At 53.2% G+C, this 20,729-nt stretch overlaps 1 protein-coding gene across 1 annotated transcript in view; it reads right to left on the bottom strand.

Moving 5' to 3' along the window:
- Tesc (tescalcin) overlaps window positions 1-20,729 on the bottom strand; it is a 30,863-nt gene that overhangs the window by 5,078 nt on the left and 5,056 nt on the right. The window contains exons 2-6 of the mRNA XM_057764513.1: window positions 10,030-10,099; window positions 3,518-3,598; window positions 1,704-1,843; window positions 270-331; window positions 65-172 (exon numbers count right to left, since the gene is read on the bottom strand). Coding sequence (XP_057620496.1) covers window positions 65-172; window positions 270-331; window positions 1,704-1,843; window positions 3,518-3,598; window positions 10,030-10,099 — 461 coding nt within the window. The remainder of the gene's footprint in view (window positions 1-64; window positions 173-269; window positions 332-1,703; window positions 1,844-3,517; window positions 3,599-10,029; window positions 10,100-20,729) is intronic.

Genomic DNA, 20,729 nt, shown 5'->3' with positions numbered 1-20,729 from the left:
GGGGAATCTGCTGGTGGACTCCTGCTCCCCGTCCTTCCCTTCCTGTACCCCTAGGGGCGCTCACCATCTGCCCCACACACACACTGGCCGCCTCCATCATGGCTCCATCTGCAATGGATCGAGCTGACTCCTTCTCAATGTGAGGGTTTCCAGAAAGAAGTTCCTCCACCACCTGCCAGTGGGCAGACACTTGGTGACCTTGGGATTCCGATGGTCCAGGAGGGGGAGGCGCCAGGAGCCCCGGGCAGGGCCAAGGGAGCATACTTTACATTTCTATACTCTTCCAAGGTGATGCGGCCGTCGCTGTCTGAGTCGTACATATGGAACAGAACTGTGGGCAGCAGAGGAGGTAGCAGCCAGTTAGGCAAAGGCAGGCGTGGAGCCTGTGTCCCCTTCTCCCCGGGGTCCTGCTCTGAGGCACTGTGGCAAGGTCTGAATGACAAAACCTTAGGACAGAAGGGCACCCAAGGGGCCCAACTGCTCTCTTCCTAGGGGATGCCTTGAGGCAGTGACTTCTCTTAAGCCTCAGTTTCGCACCTATGAAATGGGAGTTGGAGGCTTCGCCTGCCACCACCACTACACTTCAGACATGTGACAAGACTGGACACCTCAAGAGCACAAAGCCAACTGGGTGTTATCTTAAAATGCCAGGTCCCGAGCCACACTGCCCACATCCTGATTACTGGCTGGTCCTAGGTGGATCCTGAGGGAGGCAGAAGATTAGCAGGGAGGGCCTGGCTGCCTCTCTCAGCCTTGGCAGCAGCCCCTCGGAGAGGAGGTGCCGAGTGGGTGGTCCCCCCACCCCAGCACCCCGCCACACTCTGCTCTGGCATCCACCAGGAACCAAATGCCTAGAACCATCCGAGTATTTCCTGGTCACGGTGTCCTACCCTGACCCTGTGAGAACAGGGCTGTCATGTTCCATTTCACAGATGGGCTGTCAAGTCCCGTACATGTTAAGAGAGGGGTCCTGAACCAGTTCAGATGTGTATTCCTCTGCTTTCATGACTCTCACCCTAGCCCTCAGAGCAGTCTGGGTGGACTCTGGGCATCTCCTGAGCAGTGATACAGGAACCCAGGAGAACCCAGCGTGGTAGTTCCCACCCTCACGTAGGGCTAAACATAGCTGAGTGCTTGGAGCCTGAGGAGGTGGGGAGGGCCCTCAGGAGCCGTGGGGAAGATGGCAGCGGTGGAAGGAGACAGTGACTCCTGAGGTCCTTCCCCAGTCCAGCCAGGATGGCCACTAGATGCTCCCCAGAGCTGGCGACCTCCGGAGGAGCCTCAGGAGAAGGCTGTCAGACTGTGCTCACAGCACACCATGGGGGAGCAGTGTGGGACCCCAGACTCGGGCTCCCCAGCCCCAGATGTGAGGTTCTGTCTGCAGCAGCACAGTCCTCGGCCCCACAGCCACTCATTTCAGTCAGCACCCCGTGCCTGGGTTCAAGGTCACACAGCTAAACCCAGGCCTCAAAGAAAACCTCGTGTCTCTTTAAAGTACATCACCCCGCAGCCCCCACCTTCCCTGCCCCCCAAAGCCGGAAGCTGCTGAACTTTTATGAGGCCACCAAGATGCAACTTCAGAGAGGCCACACCAACGCTGCTGTTTAGAGACTGAGGCTGTAAGGGCCCAGGCTACGTCCCCTGCTGTCCCCCTCCTTCCCACCCATGGTCTAGCCTCGCGCCCTTGGGGACCCAACACACACATTTCAGCTTCTCCTTCCGGGACAGCTCCACTTGCTCCTCGCCCAGGGTGGTGTCGATGGGCCGGAAGTACGACATGATGGTCAGGAAGTCCTCGAAGTTGATCTCGTCGGCCAGGCCACTGGATCCCTTGCGCAGGTTCCTAAGAGGGCAGAGGGGAGGGAGGGCCTCAGGACATAGGAAATCTCTCTTGAGATGACGTGGTGGGTACAGGTGCCTACGGTCAAATCTGCTGACCCGAAGCCAAGCCACAGGACCCACGTGGTGAAAGAACTGACGTCTGTCAGCTTTTTCTCTGACCTCTACATTAGAGTTCTGTGGTATGTACACACACGTGCACACACGTGCACACACACACACTCATAAGCTCATGACAACATGGCCCTCCGCATACATCTTCCCAAGCATCTTCTCCTGAGCTGCCTGCCACAGCCCCCCTTGCCAGCCTAGCTCAGTTACTTCCCAGTAACACCATCAAGTGACAGACCCCTCAGTTGAGAGGTCAGAGCCCTCATCATCCACCAGCTGGGACAGAGCCGTGTCCAGCCGTGAGCCTGTGAGGTACACCTCTTGCCCTTTGCCTTGGCCACGTGTGGGAGGAGGATCTGACTCGGGCCTCCTGGCCCCCAGAAGCCATGAGGAGTCAATGCTGGGCTTGGGATTGGAGGCAGATCCCAGGGGGAGAGCCTGGGTTCCTTCCATCCCAGAGTCATAGGTAAAATGGATAAAGCCTGTTCAGTATGTGAAGTGCCTGTCAGGCAAGCACTGCTAGGTTTGAGTGTATTGTGTGCCATGCCTGTAGCCCCACTTCTGGGGAGGTGGAGGCAGGAGGATCCCAGTGAGTAGCCCTTCTCAAAGCAAGGACAGTGTCTGAGAATTCCAGCTAAAGTCTTCTGGCCTCCACACGCACATACACACACATACACATACATGTACACCTGTATATACAAAATGCACATAAACATACATGTACACCCGCATACACAAACATGTACACATACACATACGTGTACACCTGCATACACAAACATGTACACACACATATGTGTACACCTGCATACACAAACGTGCACATATACATACATGTACACCTGCATGCCCAAACATGTATACATATACATACATGTACATACACAAACATGTGCACATACACATACATGTACACCTGCATACACAAACATGTACACGTACATACATGTATATCTGCATACACGAACATGTTTGCATATATATATACATGTACAGCTCTGTACACAAACATGCACATATACATGCATGTGCATCTGCATACACAAATATATGCATGCACATATATGTACACCTGCATATATGAACACGTGCACACATACAAACATAAAGAAACAAAACCCAAAGTACATGCTCTCTTTGGACTCTTTGTTACACAACCATTGCTGGCAATGACTAACCCAGAAGTGAAGGGAGTCAGGAGGGCTGTCCAATGTCACCCAGGGTTGTGGGATATTTGTACACTCTGTGTAGGTGCACTGCTGTGATTGGTGTAATGAAAAGCTGAACAGCCAATAGCTAGGCAGGAGGAATAGACAGGATTTCCGGAAAGAGAGAGGAGGGGACATCTAGGAAGCAGCGTGGGCAGTACCGAGAGATGAGGTAATGAGCCACACAGCAAAACGTAGATTAAAATGGATGGGTTTGTTTAAGTTACAAGAGCTGGTGGGACAAGCCTAAGCTATAGGCCGAGCTTTCATAATTAATAAGAGGTCTTTGTGTCATTATTTGGGAGGTGGTGGGTGGGACAGAGGTGGCCCACCTCGGCCTGCCTGGGGAAGGATCGCACCTGTTGTCGAAGAAGGCACGGACGATTTTGGATCGGATTGGGTTGAGCTCCAGGTCAGGAACATTGTTGAAGTTCTCCTTGCTGTATCCCAGGACGCCCGGGAGAGAAAGTCACAAGAGCAGAGTCATCAGTGGCATGGGACACAGGCAGGGTGGTGTCACTTCATCCCCAACAGCCCCACCCTCTCCTCAGGCCTTCCCCCTACAGACTGGGTAAGGTGGGGGACTGAGGGAGCCTGTCACTTGGAAGAACCTGAAAGGTAGGTAGGACCCACACACTCAGGCTGCAGAGACAGGATCTGCAGGGTCCAGGCGGGGAGCCTCCAGGTGGCTTATCTGGGCCCCAGCAGTAAGACACTGGCCCAGAGGGCCTCAAGGTAAGGGACTGTCTGAGGATTTCATGTCCTGGCACCTCCTAGCATGTGCCGAGGAGAAACAAGCACACACAGGCAGTCTCCACAGGAACACATGAGAATCAGAGAGGCCCAATCGAATGCCTGCTCCCAGATAAGGTGCCACCTGGACTGCAGGCTGTCCACACAGGGACTATTGTGCAGCCAAGAAAAGAACTGGAGCACTGACCCCCACCACAGGAGGATGAACCCTAACACTGACGTTGCTGGAAAGACACTGGCAGAGAAAGGTCATGATTCCAATAAAATGCTGTGTCTAGAACAGGCTGAATCCGTGTGGCAAAAAGCAGAAGAGGAGTGACCCAGGATTGAGAGAGCCAGATGACCCCTAAGGGGACCAATTTCTCTTGGGTAACATATTCAGGATACTCAACTCAAGAGAGACACCAACACTGCCCTGCATATTAACGACTGAGCTGCAAGGTGTGGGCTTCACTTCAATAAAGACATGAAACCCACCCACCAGCAGCTACAGGCCTGGGCGGGGTGCAGGCGCAGGGCCCAAGTGCCTGTCCTGCCTCACAGGGGGTGGGGTGGGGGGAGGGAGGGGCAACCTCCGCTGAGATTGCCTGCACCTGTTCCATGGCAGTGACCTTTCGAGGGACCTAGGGCACAGCCCAGTACTCAAGGGGACAAGAAAGAATGCTCAGGATGGGGAAGGGTCAGCTGATTAAATCACACACACACACATGCACACACACACGTGCGCACACACACGCACACACACACCTGAGGACATTAGTAGGGGTTGTGATATTGGAATAGACTGGGGTTGGCAGCTGAGGCTGTTTGCGTTGGGAGGTTCTACAAACAGTCCCTTGTCCCATCCTGGCTTCCCCTCACAGGACAGGGACCTCAGGCTCCAGACACAAGCAGAAGCAGGTGACCGGATCACTCCTGTTCTCACCACCCCTGGGTGGCTTCCTGCCCATCCCTCGTGGCTGAACTGGTGGCATCTAGCCAAACAGGAGCTGGTTGCCAGGCGCAGTCACCTTTTACATTTACCAGAGCCCAGTTTGGAAGGACACGCTCAGGAGAGCTGTCCTGGAGTGGTGGGTGCCACTATACGATCAAAAAAAAAAAAGATTTGGGGCAGGATGAGTTCAAAGGGATGGAGGGGCTGGGGAGATGGCCGAGCAGGAAAAGGCGCGTGTGTGCAAGCCCGGAGATCTGAGTTCGATTCCCAGAACCCACAGAAATGTGGAAGGACAGAACTGACTCCTCAAAGTTGTGTAGACAGACAACAACACTTTTCAAAAGGAAAGGGTGCGGGGTTCAACCTGCAGTCCCAGGCACTTGAGAAGCAGTGGCGTGGTGGTGCCTGCCTGGGATCCTAGCCGAGGAGGCTGAGACAGCGGAACACAAGTTCAAGGCTGCACAGCCTGCTTGCTGAGAACCTAACCAAACAAGGGAAGGATGCAAGGACACACACTGCCACTGAGCCTCAAGAACACCATGCTCAGAAGGGAAGCCAGCACAGAGTCTGGTCTCCAGGGTGATGGGGGTGGGTGTGTTTCTGGGCTGTTTAAAGTGCCAGCACAGCTTAAATGGCTGGATTGTACATGGGAACAGGTTCTCCCCCCAAACCACTGCAAACTTTCCCGTTTTCGTTAAAACAACACAACCGCAGCACTGTCCATTTCCACAGAGGGAATTTCCACACAAGATAACGGCTAGCTGCCCTTGCAGCGGGCAACCCAGAGAGGACACAGTGAGCCTCAGGGCCAGACACACAAGGGCTCTGTCCCCGCCCCCATGCAACCACAGAGGGAAGCAAGAGAAACCAGAACCCTGGACGGAGGCACCATGGAGACGATCAGATCATCAGAGTCCTCCCCACCTTGCAGGCCACTGCTCAGATGACAGTCACAGTGGCTGTGTGAGCTATGAATCCTGTGGTGTGTACCTCACTTGGGGGACACCCAACCGGGACTCCTGTGATTCCCTGAAGTAACAGGTGAGACATTGAGAGAGCCAGTCCCCTGCCCAGGCTCACCCAGCTGTGGGGAGTCACACTGGAACCCAGGCAGGGCAAAGCCACGCTCACACTCCTGGTACTGTCCTGCCTGTGCTCCTTGTTCTCCATCTCTACAGGTGCCTGCCAGACCCACACTCCTATCCCACCCACGCCTCACCTCAGGCACTGCTTCTGTGAGGATCAGTCTGCTCATCTGTGAGATGGGTGCAAACTTAACGCTTCTCTCTGCACCAGTGTGATGGGCTAAAGTACAGAGATATGGCTGCTGACCCAGGCTCCACCCTCTGCAGCCTGTGATCTTGGGAAAGGGGGTGCTACCCCCACCCCAGCCTCCGATGTTGCAGCTGTAAGCTGGGGATTGTAGGAATGCTGAGGACACTGGGATGGGGGTATCACACATGAACACGGTGGAGCAATGTGGACCAGGGCACTGCTGTACTGGGCAGAGATCATTTTAGTGACAGCCACCAGGGCAGTTCTCCCAAGGATGAAGGTCCCACCCCCACAACAATATCATGGAGGGCAGGTACTTAACCCGTTTCAGAAACAAAGAAGGCAGAGAGAAGAACCAGCTTCCTAGCCAGGAGTGGCAGCACCTGTCATCCCAGGTACTCAGGAAGCTGAGGCAAGAGGACTGAGATTGAGGCCAGCCCTCCACAGCTTGGCAACCACCACCCCCAGTCTCAAGGGAGAAAAAAGGCTGGGGTGTAGCTCAGTACAGGGCACTTGTTGGAGGCCCCCAAAAAGGAAGGGGGAGGGAGGAGAGAAAAGGAGAACAGGGACAGCAGCTACCGTCCAGCTGTGACCTCTTGGCCTTGGTCCGGAAGCAGTCACTCAAAAGAAGCAGGTCTGCCGTCTGGTACCCAGAGACCCCTGACTTCTGCTACCCCCCACTCTGACAAAGAAAAGGCAAGTCTTGGGGCTTGAGCTGGGCCAGGCCAAGCTGAGTGGCCTCAGGGTCTCTGTCTCATGCCCAGCAGGCCCTCACTGAGTTAACTGCAAGGGCTCTGCCCTACCCTGGGGCCCTGGATGCTCTCAGGTCACTGCCGTGGGGACTGAACTGACCCACTTGCCGTCATCAGTCCAGCACGGCCACCCTGGTGACCAGCAAGGAGAAGGGCCACAGAAAACCCGAAGAGACACCCACCTTCCATGGGTCCTCTGGCAGCTTAAAGCCCCAGGGTATCTTACATCATCTCCCCAAGTTGTGAAGTGCCCTCCCCAAGTCACCCTCGTACTTACAAGCAGTGAAAGTGATGGGTCCACTTTCGCTGACAAGAGGATGGGGCCCACAGAGGCCGTGCTGCAAGCGGCAGTCGCACAGCTAGCCAGCAGAAGTGCTCTGGCCCCTGGGGGCTCCCCTCCCACTTCCTCCCGGCTGTACTTTTAGGCTTTGCAGAGAATTAGAGTTCTGTGGGCACCCACTCTTGCCCAGCTCCAGTCTGAGTCCCCACCCCCACCCCCAGAATCACAAAGAGGGTAGGAAAAGCATCCAGCCCACAAAGGACACACGAAGCTAAGAAAACCACCGAGGGCGGGGCTGGCCTTTTCTGCAAGCCCAATGCTGTGGGCTAGTTTCCGGTGGCCTCGGAGGCCCAGCTCAGCTGCCAAGGTCACTCTGCTAGGCCTCAGAGCTCAGAGTAAACACACAGAATGTACAGTTTGCCCACACTGGGGAAACTGAGGCCTCCTGGGGACTCTTCAGGGAAAGGACTGTGTCTTCCCAGGCAATGCTGGACGCAGAAGCCGAGGATGGGAGAGGATGCTGGGGTTGACACTGACTGGGATGGGCAGAGACACAAGAGGGCAGGACAGCAATCCCGGACTCTGGGTAGAACTGTGCACTTTCTGATGGACCAGAAACAAGACAGAGAGACAGACACATGCCACAGGGCAGCTTTGGGTGGAGTGGGAGGGGTCAGCAAAAGACAGGCCCCATTCACTGTGACTAAGGGACAGCTGGAGGGGTGAAGGGTGTGCCGTGGGATACCTAGTGGGTGGGCGGCTGCAGTTTGCTGTGGCATTTGGGCTAAGGCCCTGGTCAGGCACACACCGTGCAAGAAGCATCTCAAGGCATGACCTCTTCAGGGAAGCTGGGGCTGAGGGCCTTGCCTGACAACCCAGCTGGAGGCTGCTCTCCCCACTACAGCCCCAAGGAACCCGAATGGTCACACAGCTCATGATACACACTAGGTTGGCTTAGATGTCATAGCTTCCTGGAGAGTCCCTGGATGCCGACTGTGTGAGCACCTACATGGGATTGGAAGGTGACTATTAACTCTGCTAAGAGCCAGGGTCCTGCATGCCTATGGCATGGGTGTCCCTCAACACCTTACAGCATGGGTGTCCCTCAACACCTTACAACTTGACCCCCACCCCCGGATCCCAAACTCACCTCCATGCAGACGGAATTTCCGTGGTGCCCCCTCCCCCACAGGACTCAGGACTCCTACACCCTCCAAGCAGATCAGCCAGGCTCTGCCCCACATCTCAGGTGGGGTGCAACAACTTGGCCCATTTGCCAGATGTCTGGGAACCAGATGTGTGCATCTGCAAGCCTAATGCTCAGACCCAAGCTAAAAATGCAGACTGCTTTATGCAGAAGGCTGGCTCTGAGAGAGGGAAAAAGAGAAAGAGGGAGAGAGGGAGGGAGAGAGGGAGGGAGAGAGGGAGGAAAGGAGGGAGAGAGGGAGGGAAAGAGAGAGGGAGGGAAAGAGAGAGCGAGGGCCGGCGGGCGAGTGAGCTGGTCCAAAGGCACACAGCCAAAGCTTGGGTTTATCTCCCAAGTTTCCCGCCTGACCCTGAGTCTGAAGAGGTGGGATTTGATCCAAAGCCTCTCCCCAGGTAAGGCTGTGTCTGACCCCAGAGCCGAGTCCTCTATTCTAGGCAAGGCAAAGCTTGTTTCTGGCTCCTAGCCGTGGCAATTGGCTCAGGCTCAGGCAACTGAGCCAGTGAGGAGCTAGGAAACCTCACGGGGTACACAGGTTCTTTCTCTGGGCTTCTCTGCTCAGATCAACCTGTCTTGATACAGTGTGGTGCAAATTAAATTGAGACCAGAGGCCGCAGAACCCCTGAGACCATGCAAACCTTCTGGGCACCATGCTAGGTTAGTAATGTGCCTTTGTGTAGCAGGCAAGAAAACGTAGGTGTGCGCATGGCTCCCTCCAAGGGCGAAATGAAGCCATCTATGAAGGAAGCTTTCCTGGGGCCTGTGTGAGGCTTGCATCAGTGTTTCAACAACGTTACCTTGAGATCCCATGCATATTTTAGAACCCTACTCTCTACTAAAAAGTTTGTGACAGAAGACTCTTCACTTTGCAGAGTTTGTGGCTCCCACCTGTCATTTCAGCTTCTTCACAGGCAGGAATGATAGCAAGCCCAGGCCAGCCTGGGCTATAGAGAGAGTCCAAGGCCAGCCTGGGCTACAGAGGGAGTCCAAGGCCAGCCTGGGCTACAGAGGGAGTCCAAGGCCATCCTGGGTTACAGAGGGAGTCTAAGGCCATCCTGGTCAATTTAGACACAACTTTGGAGAAAAGGGAAAAGCAAAGAGGGCTGGGGCTGTATGCCATGGTGATGCCCCTGCCTAGCAATGTGTAGGGCAGTGTTCCTCCCCAGTACAAAGGAATGAAGTCACCGTGGAAAACATCACCTTCCCTAACAGAAAGTGGACACCACCACCTTGTCCAAGACTGGAATGACAGAGAGGAAGAGAAGTCCAGAGACAGGCTCATCAAGGCAGTGCCAGCGCCCAGGCACACAGCTCCATCAGCTCCAGCACCAGGAAGGATCCAGCAGGCGCTCAATGTGTGTGCACGCGGTGGGGGTGGGGCTTCAGGACAAGTCCAGGTCACACACTGCATAAAGCCGTTGGGCAGTGCCTGGTGGCTGATGCTGTCTCCTTCCCCTCCCTGGCTTCCCCCACAGGTTTTTGTCAGAAACAGAAAGGGCCCCTTCCTCTCTTCATAGCTGACTGTCTTAGAAAAACCCAGGAAAATTCATATGTGAGGATTGCTTCAGAAACTGGGACAGGCCTTGGGGTCAGCCTGCCCAGAGCCACACGGACCTGGGGAAAGAGATAATGGCAGGAAATAACTGCCAGCCCAGCCTGGCTGGGCATCTTACCGGATGGTGGGCTGGTCCCCACTCAGCTGCTTGAATCTCCGGTGCAGTTGTTCAATTTGGTCCGAGGAGACTGAGAAGGGGGAAGGGGAGAAAGAAAAGAAAATGAGAGATAGCAACGGATCCTTGACACTGAACTTGAGGTGATCGGAGGCTGCGGCATTCTTTGGTCCCCTCCTCGCTCGCCACTGCTGTCCCTCTTAGGACGCCCCCTTGACCACACTGAACCACGGCTGAGAGACAGAAGAGTCTCCCGCTCTGCCTGCTGTGCAGCTCTGGGGCCATTGTCTACTCCCTTAGCAAGAGCGTGGCTGTTTATGAGTGACAGCCCCTGATGTGGGCCAGACCAGCCACTCCCCCAGGTGTTGTCTCACGAAAGAACTTGCACCTGCTTGTTTGCCCTCCCCACCCCACCCCTGCCATCCTGTCCCATATCTGCCTGTGCGGCTTGACTAGGCTTGGAGAAGGCAAGGTGGGGAGAGCGGAAAGAGAAGGGAGAAGGTGGGCCTGGATGAAAGACAGAGTCTCCAAGACACACAATGCCCCTGGTCCAGAGAGAGTGGTGACTGACCAGAGGGAGTCCATACGGTCATCTCTGGTCATCACTCAGAAGGCTGCAGACCACAGCACTAGCAATCGAGAGATCTAGAATACAATCCAAAGCACACTGTCCACATGGGCCGTCCACACACCCCAGACCCTTGATGCTCAGGGCCTTCAATACTCCTGGGGACCATGTCCAGTTCAGGCCAAATTTGCCAGTGCAGTGGCCAGGTTGGAGACCTGCCGTACCCACCTGCATCGCCTCATCTCCCCCTCCCCTCCCCTGCCTCACCTCTCATTCTAAAGCTGTGAGTACCTGAGCCCTAAGAAGCCTCCACCCCTCACACCACCCCAGGCTCAAGCCTTGGTTTATTCAAGAATCCACCACTCAGAGTCTGAAGCATCCGCAGCAGCTGCCGCTCACCAGGGAAGACTTAGGGAAGGCTGCCAACCTGGGCCAGGCACTACTCCAGCATTCGCTCATCCATCCCACGCAGCACAGGCAGGCAGGGCTGCAACCCCACGCTGCACATGTAGTCATGGACGATTGCAAAGACTGATATCCAGGACAACCGCTACCTTTCTAGAGAAAAACACAGCCGTGTGGAGAGCAAGCAAACTGAGCAGGGTAGGCAGCAGAAAGGAAGATACACACAGCACGCTTGTGTTCTTGTGGCTGGGCTGTGGGATCATTGTAAACCGGAAACCACCCATGGCAGGACAGCCAATGTACAAAAGGACGATGCAGCCCACTGATGGGACCACATACAAGAACGGAACCAGGCACCATATGTAACACAGAACCAAGGGAGCCAGGCATGAAAAGACATGTGTGTCACGATTTCACCTGGGCAAGGCTCATTCATACTCAGGAAACACTTGACCACATACAGTGCTAGCTGTGTTAGCCATCAGAGAAGTAGCTGCCCCAGGGGGCAGAATAACATGAATGAAGTGTGAGGAGGGCCCTTGGGGCAGAGAATATTCTATTCCTTGATGTGGGCACAGGTGATACTTTAGAAGGTGTGGAGCTCCATGCTTATGGGGGAAGCACTTTTTATTTATTTACTTACTTATTTGGAGATAGGGTCTCCTGTAGCCCAGGCTAGCCTTAAATATACTATGTAGCAAAAGATGACCTTGAATTCCTGGTCCCCCTGCCTCCACTTCCTGAGCACAGGGATTACAAGTGTGTGCCACCACACAAGTTATTAGGAGCTGGGGGCAGAACCCAGAGCTCTGGGAGTCTTAGGTGAACATTCTACCCACTGAGCGACACTCCCAGCCCAGGGATGCCTTCGAATCCCTGTAATTACACACACACACACACACACACACGTCACCAACTCCAGTAACGCCCCTGGGGAGGAACAGGACAAAAATAAGGATCAAGCAGGCGCAGAGAGTATGTGCGCACATTTGTACTCTGTGGTGGTTTAGCTGTCCTCACGGCCCAGAAGCCCTCACAGAAATACTTGAGAAGAGTCAGGAGCGCTTCTGACCTGGGACTGTTTTCAAAACATCTCTCTGTATCAAATCTGTAGTTGCTTCATCTTTTATTGGATGCTCTGTGGCTGAGCTGGGTCCCCAGGCTGAGCCTGAAGTATACCCAAGCAATCCTCCTGCCTCAGCCTCCCAAGAAGCTACAACAGAAAGTCCTGCTGCATCCTGGGCCATTTCTTTACTGTGGCTAGTGCAAAGTGTAGAATTAGGCTATACCACAGTTTCTAGAAAGCTCGGGCTTATTTGTCTTGTGTGTCATCTGTACCCAATAACGGTGTACACACCCTTTCAAACAGCAATCTGATCCCTAGAACAAACCCAGGGAGTGAGAAGTGAACAGAGCTGCCCACAGGAAGTCATCTGCCTCATAATAAAAGCTAATAATAACCGCACTGCGAAGAAAATGCCAAGACCCAGGAAACCATGATCGTCCTGGGACATCCCTGAGTTGGAATAATACACACCCTTAAAGACATACTTGAGACAGAGTCTTATGTATCGCAGGCTGGCCCTGGATGTTCTATGTAATTGAGAATAATCCTCCTGCCTCCACCGCCCAAGTGCTGGGACTACAAGCATGCACCGCCACACCTGGCTTGTGTGTTGCTGGGGTTTATGTGCTATGTGAACCAGGGCTTCACGCATGCCAAGCAAGCCCTCTAGGACCTGAGCCACATCGCCAAGCCCTTGGCAAACCATTTTGAAGTGTGGTGAGAGTCAATATTTAATGTTCCCTGCATGGCATCAAGGGGATGACCCAATCAGCCAAGACAGTACTTGCTGTGAAGTTCATGCTGAAAGCATGTGAGCGCATGAGACAGAGCAAGCGCAGCAAGTGGAACCTGAGGTGCCTTCGGCTTGCCCGGGTCTTCCATTTTCAATCCATACAGTTTGGAGACATCAGCCATAATACCATCTCCCAGCACACAGCACCGTCCATATGGGACAGCAGACGCTCTCAAAAATATTAGTAAGTCATCCCTGGCTCGGTGCCGTGGTCCAGGCACATGTGATCTTATAAAGGACACACTTCCCCTTCCCTGTCTCCTTCCCTCTCATGAGGCCCCGGCTAGCCTCCAGCTCACTTCTATAGCCTGGGCTGGAGAACTGAACTCAGGGCCTCGGGCATGCTAGAGAAATCTCTATCAGAGCCGTAGCCCCAGTTCCTCCGTCCACACTGTGTGTGTGTTTGAAATGGGGTCTTCCTACAGAACTTGCTCTGTAGACCAGGCTGGCCTCGAACTCACAGATATCCACCTGCCTCTGTCTCCAGAGAACTAGGGTCAAAGGCTATACTTCTGATAAACATAAACTGTAAATTGTGCTCCCTGGAGTTTCTAATAACCGTTGACCCACATCCAGGTGAAATTAGCTTTAGTATGGGGCTGGAGAGATGGCTCAGAGGTTAAGAGCATTGCCTGCTCTTCCAAAGGTCCTGAGTTCAATTCCCAGCAACCACATGGGGTCTGGTGTCTTCTTCTGGCCTGCAGGCATACACGCAGACAGAATATTGTACACATAATAAATAAATATCTACATGTTAAAAAAAGGAAAAAAAAGAAATTAGCTTTAGTAATATATTCTTTAGTCTATAATATCTAAAATACTACCATATCAACCAGTAACCGACATAAAGTAATAAGGCCGTAGAAGGCTATGTGAATTTCACATTTCACTGGGAAGGAGTGATGGGAAAGATGTTTCCAGCTCTGGGGAGGGGATAGGAGGGGATGTCTGATGGGGGTCCCTGAAGTCTGAGACAGGAGGCATGGGAGGACATGGTGGCCGAGGACATGGCAATAACTTTGATGAGTCTGGGACCCAGGAATTGTGGGGGAGGTGGAGTACTGGGAGTGGCAGGGTGGCCTGGGCTGGCTTCATCCAGTAGGGACAAGTTTTAGAGTCTTCACCTTCAGGGAACATGGGACTCCAAGCCAGGGGCCAAGATCTGTCACCCCTGGCAAGATAAGACGGAAAGCAGATACAGAGAGGGGGCTGGGGACATCTGAGAGCCAGCAGCTGCAGCAGACCTGGTAAGAAGAGAGGGGCTGGGACACAGGAGAGGCAAGTGTGACCTGCACCCTCTCTTCTCAGGGGCTCCCTCAGCCTCCCTGCCTCCTGTCCTCAGCAGCCACCCGCCAGAATAAGACACCAAGTAGGATCTGGGGAGGACTTCTGAGGTACACAGAACTCTGTGGCTCGCCATCCCAAGAGATGGGCCAGGACCCTGGGGACACTCCCCAGCTACCCGGAAGATCAGCCCAGGCACAGGCCAGTAATTCGGAGCTGCTCTGAGCAGCTCCTTAAGCACCATTCTGCCTCCTCCTCTGAGAGAACAATACCTCCCACCTCCTAGGAGACGGCTCCCATGGAGACATGCCACCCATGGAGACATGTCAGAAGTGCTGTTCACAGCTCTCCAAGGTGAAAAGAGCCAAGTCTCCTGCAGATGGCTGTGGGAAAGAGGGGAAATCCACAGGCACAATCGCAAAAGAGAGGCTGTTGTGGCCCTCACCGGTGCAGAGTGGGTCCGAGACAACAGTGCACCGGGCACCAAAGCCACCCAGCCCACACGTCTGTGGGTCAAGCACCTGACCAGGTGATTCCTTGGAAGTGGAACATGGACTCTTGCGCGGCAGGGGCCAGGAGGATAGGTGAAGATGGACAACGGGGGGGGGAGGGAGCTCAGGGCTTAATTGGAGGTGATGAAATGTTCTGGAAATATTTGGAACACTGACTGCATGGAACCCAACCAAGAAGCTCACTTCACAGCAGCTAATGCCATTAGTGAGTGTGCATGTGTGTGTGTGCATGTGCGTGCATGTGTGTGTGAGTGTACGTGTGTGTGCATATGCATACAGTTGTGTATGTGTGTGCATGAGTGTGTGTATGCATGTGTGCATGTGCATGTGTGTGTGCATGTGCGTATGGGTGTGTGTGCATGTGTGTATGAGTGTGTGTGCATGTGCGTTGCATATGTGTGTACATGTGCGTGCATGCATGTGTGTGTATGTGTGAGTGTGTATGTGTGTGTGTTTACGTGAGTGCGCATGAAGGGGGTGAGGTCAACATCTCCTGTCTTCCTGTCACTCTCTACCTTGTTTACTGAGCCAGCGTCACTCACTGCACCCGAGTTCACAGATTCAGTGGACTGACTGGCCAGTAGCACCCAGCCCCAGGGTCCCTCCCCTCTCTGCCTCCCCAGCTTTGAGATTAGATGTACGTTACTACATTTTACATGGGTGGGAGGATCAAACTCGGATTCTCATGCTCACAGGGCACTTCACCGACCGAGTCATCTCCCAGTCCTAAAATGGTAAATTTTACGTCACACGAACTTTGGTCCCAATTGAAAAATCACTGTCTACTTAGCTCCGAATCTCAGCAGGGGAACAAGAGTCATCAGCTTGGCTGTGACAGGCTGGCTGTGCCGTGAGCCACTCCAGTCTGCAGGGCTTTTCTGCTGCCTCTGGGCTCCACAAGGAGGCCACCTGGGGCTCCAGACACAGCAGTGACTAATGCAGGACTGGGGAGGGAGGCCTGGCTTCCGGAGCCTCGAGCCTCCTCGCAGGGGATCCTACCAGCTGCCCTCTCACGAACACCCTCCCTCCACCTGCCAGCGCCTCAGCAGCCGCAGCCCTGGCGTGCACCCACCATATTGCCATGGACTCTGAAGCCTCCCAAGCATGCGCCTGTTTGAAGTGGTTTTTCCAATCCAACAGGGAGACAGGAACACAGACCCTCAGACCAACAAGCAGGGGGGAACGCAGACCCTCGGACCAAGGAGGAGGGAACGCAAACCCTCGGACCAACAAGGAGGGGGGAATGCAGACCCTTGGACCAACAGGGAGAGGGGAACGCAAACCCTCGGATCAACAAGGAGGGGGAAGGCAGACCCTCGGACCAAGGAAGAGGGAACGCAGACCCTCGGACCAAGGAAGAGGGAATGCAGACCCTCGGACCCGCTTTACATAGAAGTCAGCCCAGTACAAAAGCCACAGATTCCCCGGGGCAGAGCCAGCCCAGCCCACATCAGCAGGGAAACACCATCTGTGGTCACCTCTGGTACCAAGGGTCCCCCTGGGGTCTCTGTGGGCTTCTTCTGCGCAGAACACACCCTTGGTGGAAGGGACGTGCTGGGTGGGTTGCTTTTGCTCTGACACACACCCTGCTCTCTGAGCAAATGAGGCAATGCAGAAAACTGTTTGAGTGGGATAGCGTGGCTCTGAGCACTACAGTTGAGGTGTGCCCGCCTTTCCCCAGCCCTGCTTGGCTCTTTACTGTTCGCCTTATAGCAGGAATAGAGAGGGTGACAGCCTGACTCACAGGCAGGAGCTGAGCCAGGGCTGGGCAGGCGGCAGCTCGGCTTTCCTAACAGTGCCAATGGCAGCACACCCCCTTCCCTGTTTAGGAGGCAGGATCAGAGAGGCAGTGTGGCTCGCTGGGGGTCACACAGCTCAGAACAGCAGAGGTAGGATTTGTTCCTCTCGCCACGTTCTGCGCTCCGTGTGCTAGAGCAAGCAGCATTTTACATTTCTCCATTAGAGTGGGATGATATAGAAGGGTGGGGCAACCTCCAGGTGCCATGCGTGCACAGCATCCAAGAGACAGCTCAGCCCCACCTTCAGAACCATCTCAGCTCCAGATTTATCCCGAGGCTGAATGGAGTGGTGGTAGCTTACCTCATGTGCATGGAAAGATGTCAAAGAAACTGGTCCTGCTTCTGAGGGCTAGCACAGGCAGTTTCTGCCACTCCAAACACGTGGCCACTGGGGAAATCTAGGAACCACCTTAATATTGCGCTAAGCATAGAAGAAAGGGCTTTTCCTGAGCAGGGCCTGGCAGCACACATCTGCAAATCCAGCAGCACCAAGGAGGCTGAGGCAGGAGGATCTCCAGTTCAAGGGCAGCCTGGGCTGTAGGGCAAGATCACACCCAGATGTCTGAAACAAGAAGAGACTGAGACCCCCACAGGGTGATGAACAGAAGCTGCCGGATCGTGTTAGAATGGCTACAAGTCCTGAGGACCAAACGTGGGGGCTTGAAACCCATCAAGAGACCCTCCTGGCCTTAGTCTGTGTAAGCTTAAACCAGGACCACACAAAACATTGAAATGCAAACAGTAGCCATCTGTGTCAGGTGGGTCAGACAGTAATGTTTCTCCAGCCCAGGCATGGCCTCTGCTGGGAAGAGGGAGAAGAGGAAGGCGTGTCAGACACCAAGAAGTTCATATACAAAGTGTCTGCAGACTGTTGAGAACCCCGGAGTACTTAGCACAACAGATGCAATGGTGCCTTAGAAATCACTTCTGTGACTTGGGGTGCACAGACAGGAGCCCTGCCACTGGGAGGGACGAAGACGGCCCCAGCAGAAGATGGACCCAGAATGAAGTCAACCATACAAAGCAAAGGAACCAAAGAGGATGCTCAAACCCTACAGCATGAACCCATAAGCAATTTATAAAGTAATTAGAATTTAAAAGTTTACCAGGCCGTGGTGGTGTACACCTTCAATCCCAGCACCCGAGGCAGTGAATCTCTGTGAGCTCAATGACATCCTGGTCTACAGAGCAAGTTCCTAGACAGTCAGTACTACACAGAGAAACCCTGTCTCAAAATACAAAGCAAAACAAAATTTAAAATCTTAATGAGTATCTAAATCAGGGTTCTTATTGCTACGATGAAACACCAAGACCAAAGCAACTTGAGGGGGAAAAGGTTTATCTGGCTTACACTTCCATATTGCTGTTCATCAAAGAAGGTCAGGACAGGAACTCAAACAGGGCAGGAACCTGGAGGCAGGAGCTGATACAGAGGCCATGGAGGGTGCTGCTTCCTGGCGTGTTTATCATGACTTGCTCAACCTGCTTTCTTATAAAACCCAGGACCACCAGCCCAGGGATGGCCCCACCCACAATGGTCTGGGCCCTCCCCATCTATCAGTAATTAAGAAAATGCCCCACAACTGGATCTTATAAAGACATTTTCTCAATTGAGGCTTCCTCCTCAGATGACTCTAGCTTGTGTCAAGTTGCCATAAAACCAGCCAGGACAGAGAGTAAGGCTGCGACCCTGCTGGAGAGAGACTTAGTGGATAGAAGGGCAGACCTAAGAAGACAATGCTGGGCGTGGCTCAGAGCGATGCAGACACACAAGGGAAGGATCAAGAGGTCAGGGGACAGCAAGAAGGTCCAACTGGATATCGGGACCACTGAGAAGTCACCAGGAGACATTTTCATGAGAGAAAACATGAGTCTCCTTTAGAATGAAACAGCATAAACCATTCCCAGCTATGATCCTATCTAAAACACCAACACAGGGGCTAGAGAGATGTCTCAGCGGTTAAGAGCACTGGCTGCTCTTCCAGAGGTCCTGGGTTCAATTCCCAGCAACTACATGGTGACTTGCAACTGTCTGGAACTCTAGTTCCAGGAAATCTGACAACTTAACACCAATGCACATAAAATAAAGTTAAATAAATTATTTTTTAAGTGTGTGGTACCCAGACAGTTGTCAGAATTTTAAAAAATGCAAGTAACAACAACAGAAAAAACAGCATTACAAACTTTAAAACAGAGGAAAAATAGGTTTCAATAACAACAACAAAAAGCCATGAGATAAAACCTAATTTATCAATAGCAACCCAAAATAGAACTTTGTGGTGGGGTTGGGAAAATCATCCAATAAGTTAAAATTTTATACCCAGCTCAATGTTCATTCATAAACACCAGGATAAGAGAGTCCAGTTTATAACTTGCAGACCATTGCTGAGAAATCCATGGGAAAATGTATTAGACAGGAAAAAAGATTCATAATGGGCAGTGTTTGTGAAAATAAATGTTTGCCCCAAAGGGTGATCGACCAGCTTGTAGGCAGACTTCAAGAACAAAAATACACAGCCAGACAAAATTAAGCACAAAGGCAGAGGTAACGGTTCATTTTAGGTGTGTCAAGGCCGGGAGATGAGGAAATTATGGACGTGGATGTAAAAATTGCCCACAGGGCTGGTCAGATGGCATAGAGAAGAAAGGTTCTTGCCGCCAAGCCTGTGCTGTGGAGTGATCACACGTGTGCCCGTGTGCACACACACACAGATATAACTTTAAAAACTGTTTACACTGGAATGTGGCCAACTTCAAAAGTTCATCACCCTGTAACTAGGAGGATTCACAGCCTTGGACTGTGCCCATTTCAGGTTTTACTCTGTTACGGATGAAGTATCTCGGGCATGGGACCAGGACAAAACAAAAAGGTGAGTATGCTGGGCGGTGGTGGCGCACGCCTTTAATCCCAGCACTCAGGAGGTAGAGGCAGGTGGATCTCTGTGAGTTTGAGGCCAGACTGGTCTACAGGACAAGTTCCAGGACAAGCTCCAAAGCTACAGCGAAAAACCAAAACCAAAATTTAAAAACTGATGTTATATATTATTTTGACTTGTTTCCAGGCCGGGGCTCGTATCCTGGGCTAGCCTCAGACTCTGTGTGAAGCTGAAGGTGACCTTGAACTTCTGCTCTTCCTGCTTCCACCGCCCAAGTCCTGGCACCACCACGCTGGTCATATTTGGTGCTGGGTTACTGAACCCACGGCTCTGTGTGCACTAAGCAAGCACACTATGGACTGAGACCTGATATAAGATTATTAAGACATCTCTTTTGATTCATTTCCGTGGTGCTGGGGTCTGAACCCAAAGCCCCCCACGTTAGGCAAGTGTCCTACCACTGAGTTCCCTCTGAAGTTCCCCTGCACGTGTCTTGAGTACACTGTTATGTGAGGTCACGGAGGAATTTTCCACTTGGGGTGTTGCACCACACTGGTGCTCAGAAGTTTGTACTTGGGAGCATTCTGCTTTTGAGATGGATGCTCAGCCCAGGCTTGCCTAGGCCACTCTTCCAGCTGTGACACTTAGGGCTTGAGGCACAGCGAGGGTCCTCTTGAAGGGGCTCAGCCTCATCCGCAATGCCCCTGCTGCCCGCCCTCCCTTCTAGAGAACCTCAGGGCCTGACGGTGACCTCAGCTACTTCCTGTTGCCCCCCAAGGTGAGTGGAAGGCCACTCCTGACAGCCTGCCCAACGGAAAAGGTCACTTCTCAAGGACAACAAAGGACCTTTTTGTCCTAGTGCATAAGAAAACCACAGTCACCAACGGAAATGCCCAGGTGACCTTCTGGCTTTATGAATAATTAAAGTGGAGCGAGTGACAGGCTGGCTGGTGGGACAGCTCCTCCCTTGGGGCCGTAGCCCCACCTTCTTCCTAGAGCAATGGGTCCTTCAGAGGTGCAAAGACCCCAGTCTTTTAGTTTAAGGTATCAGGGACCTAAGTGCTTTGGGGACATTGGAGCACCCACCCCATATATATGGCACTTGTCCAGCTGGTCTGTCACCCGGTCCGTGTGCCTAAGCTCTGATTAACTTCCCTGATACATCTGGGGAGCGGGGTATTAGCTCAAAACAAAACACTTGGCCCACAGGGCGGGTGTAAGAAGATGCAGCAGGGAGCTCATTACTGCAGGTCCCCAAGCCGTCAGGTCCAACCATTGCCACCTGCTCTCCCATAGACAACAGAACTCTCTCTTCAGAACGGATGTGAGCCACCCTGGAAACCCCCAGGAGACAGAAGGAGTAGCTCCCACTCCAACCTAACTGCTTGTCACCAAACATG

This window comes from Chionomys nivalis, chromosome 3 (genome assembly GCF_950005125.1).
Source record: "Chionomys nivalis chromosome 3, mChiNiv1.1, whole genome shotgun sequence".
NCBI classification, from domain to species: Eukaryota; Metazoa; Chordata; class Mammalia; order Rodentia; family Cricetidae; genus Chionomys; species Chionomys nivalis.
This window is presented reverse-complemented; position numbering and strand designations above follow the sequence as displayed.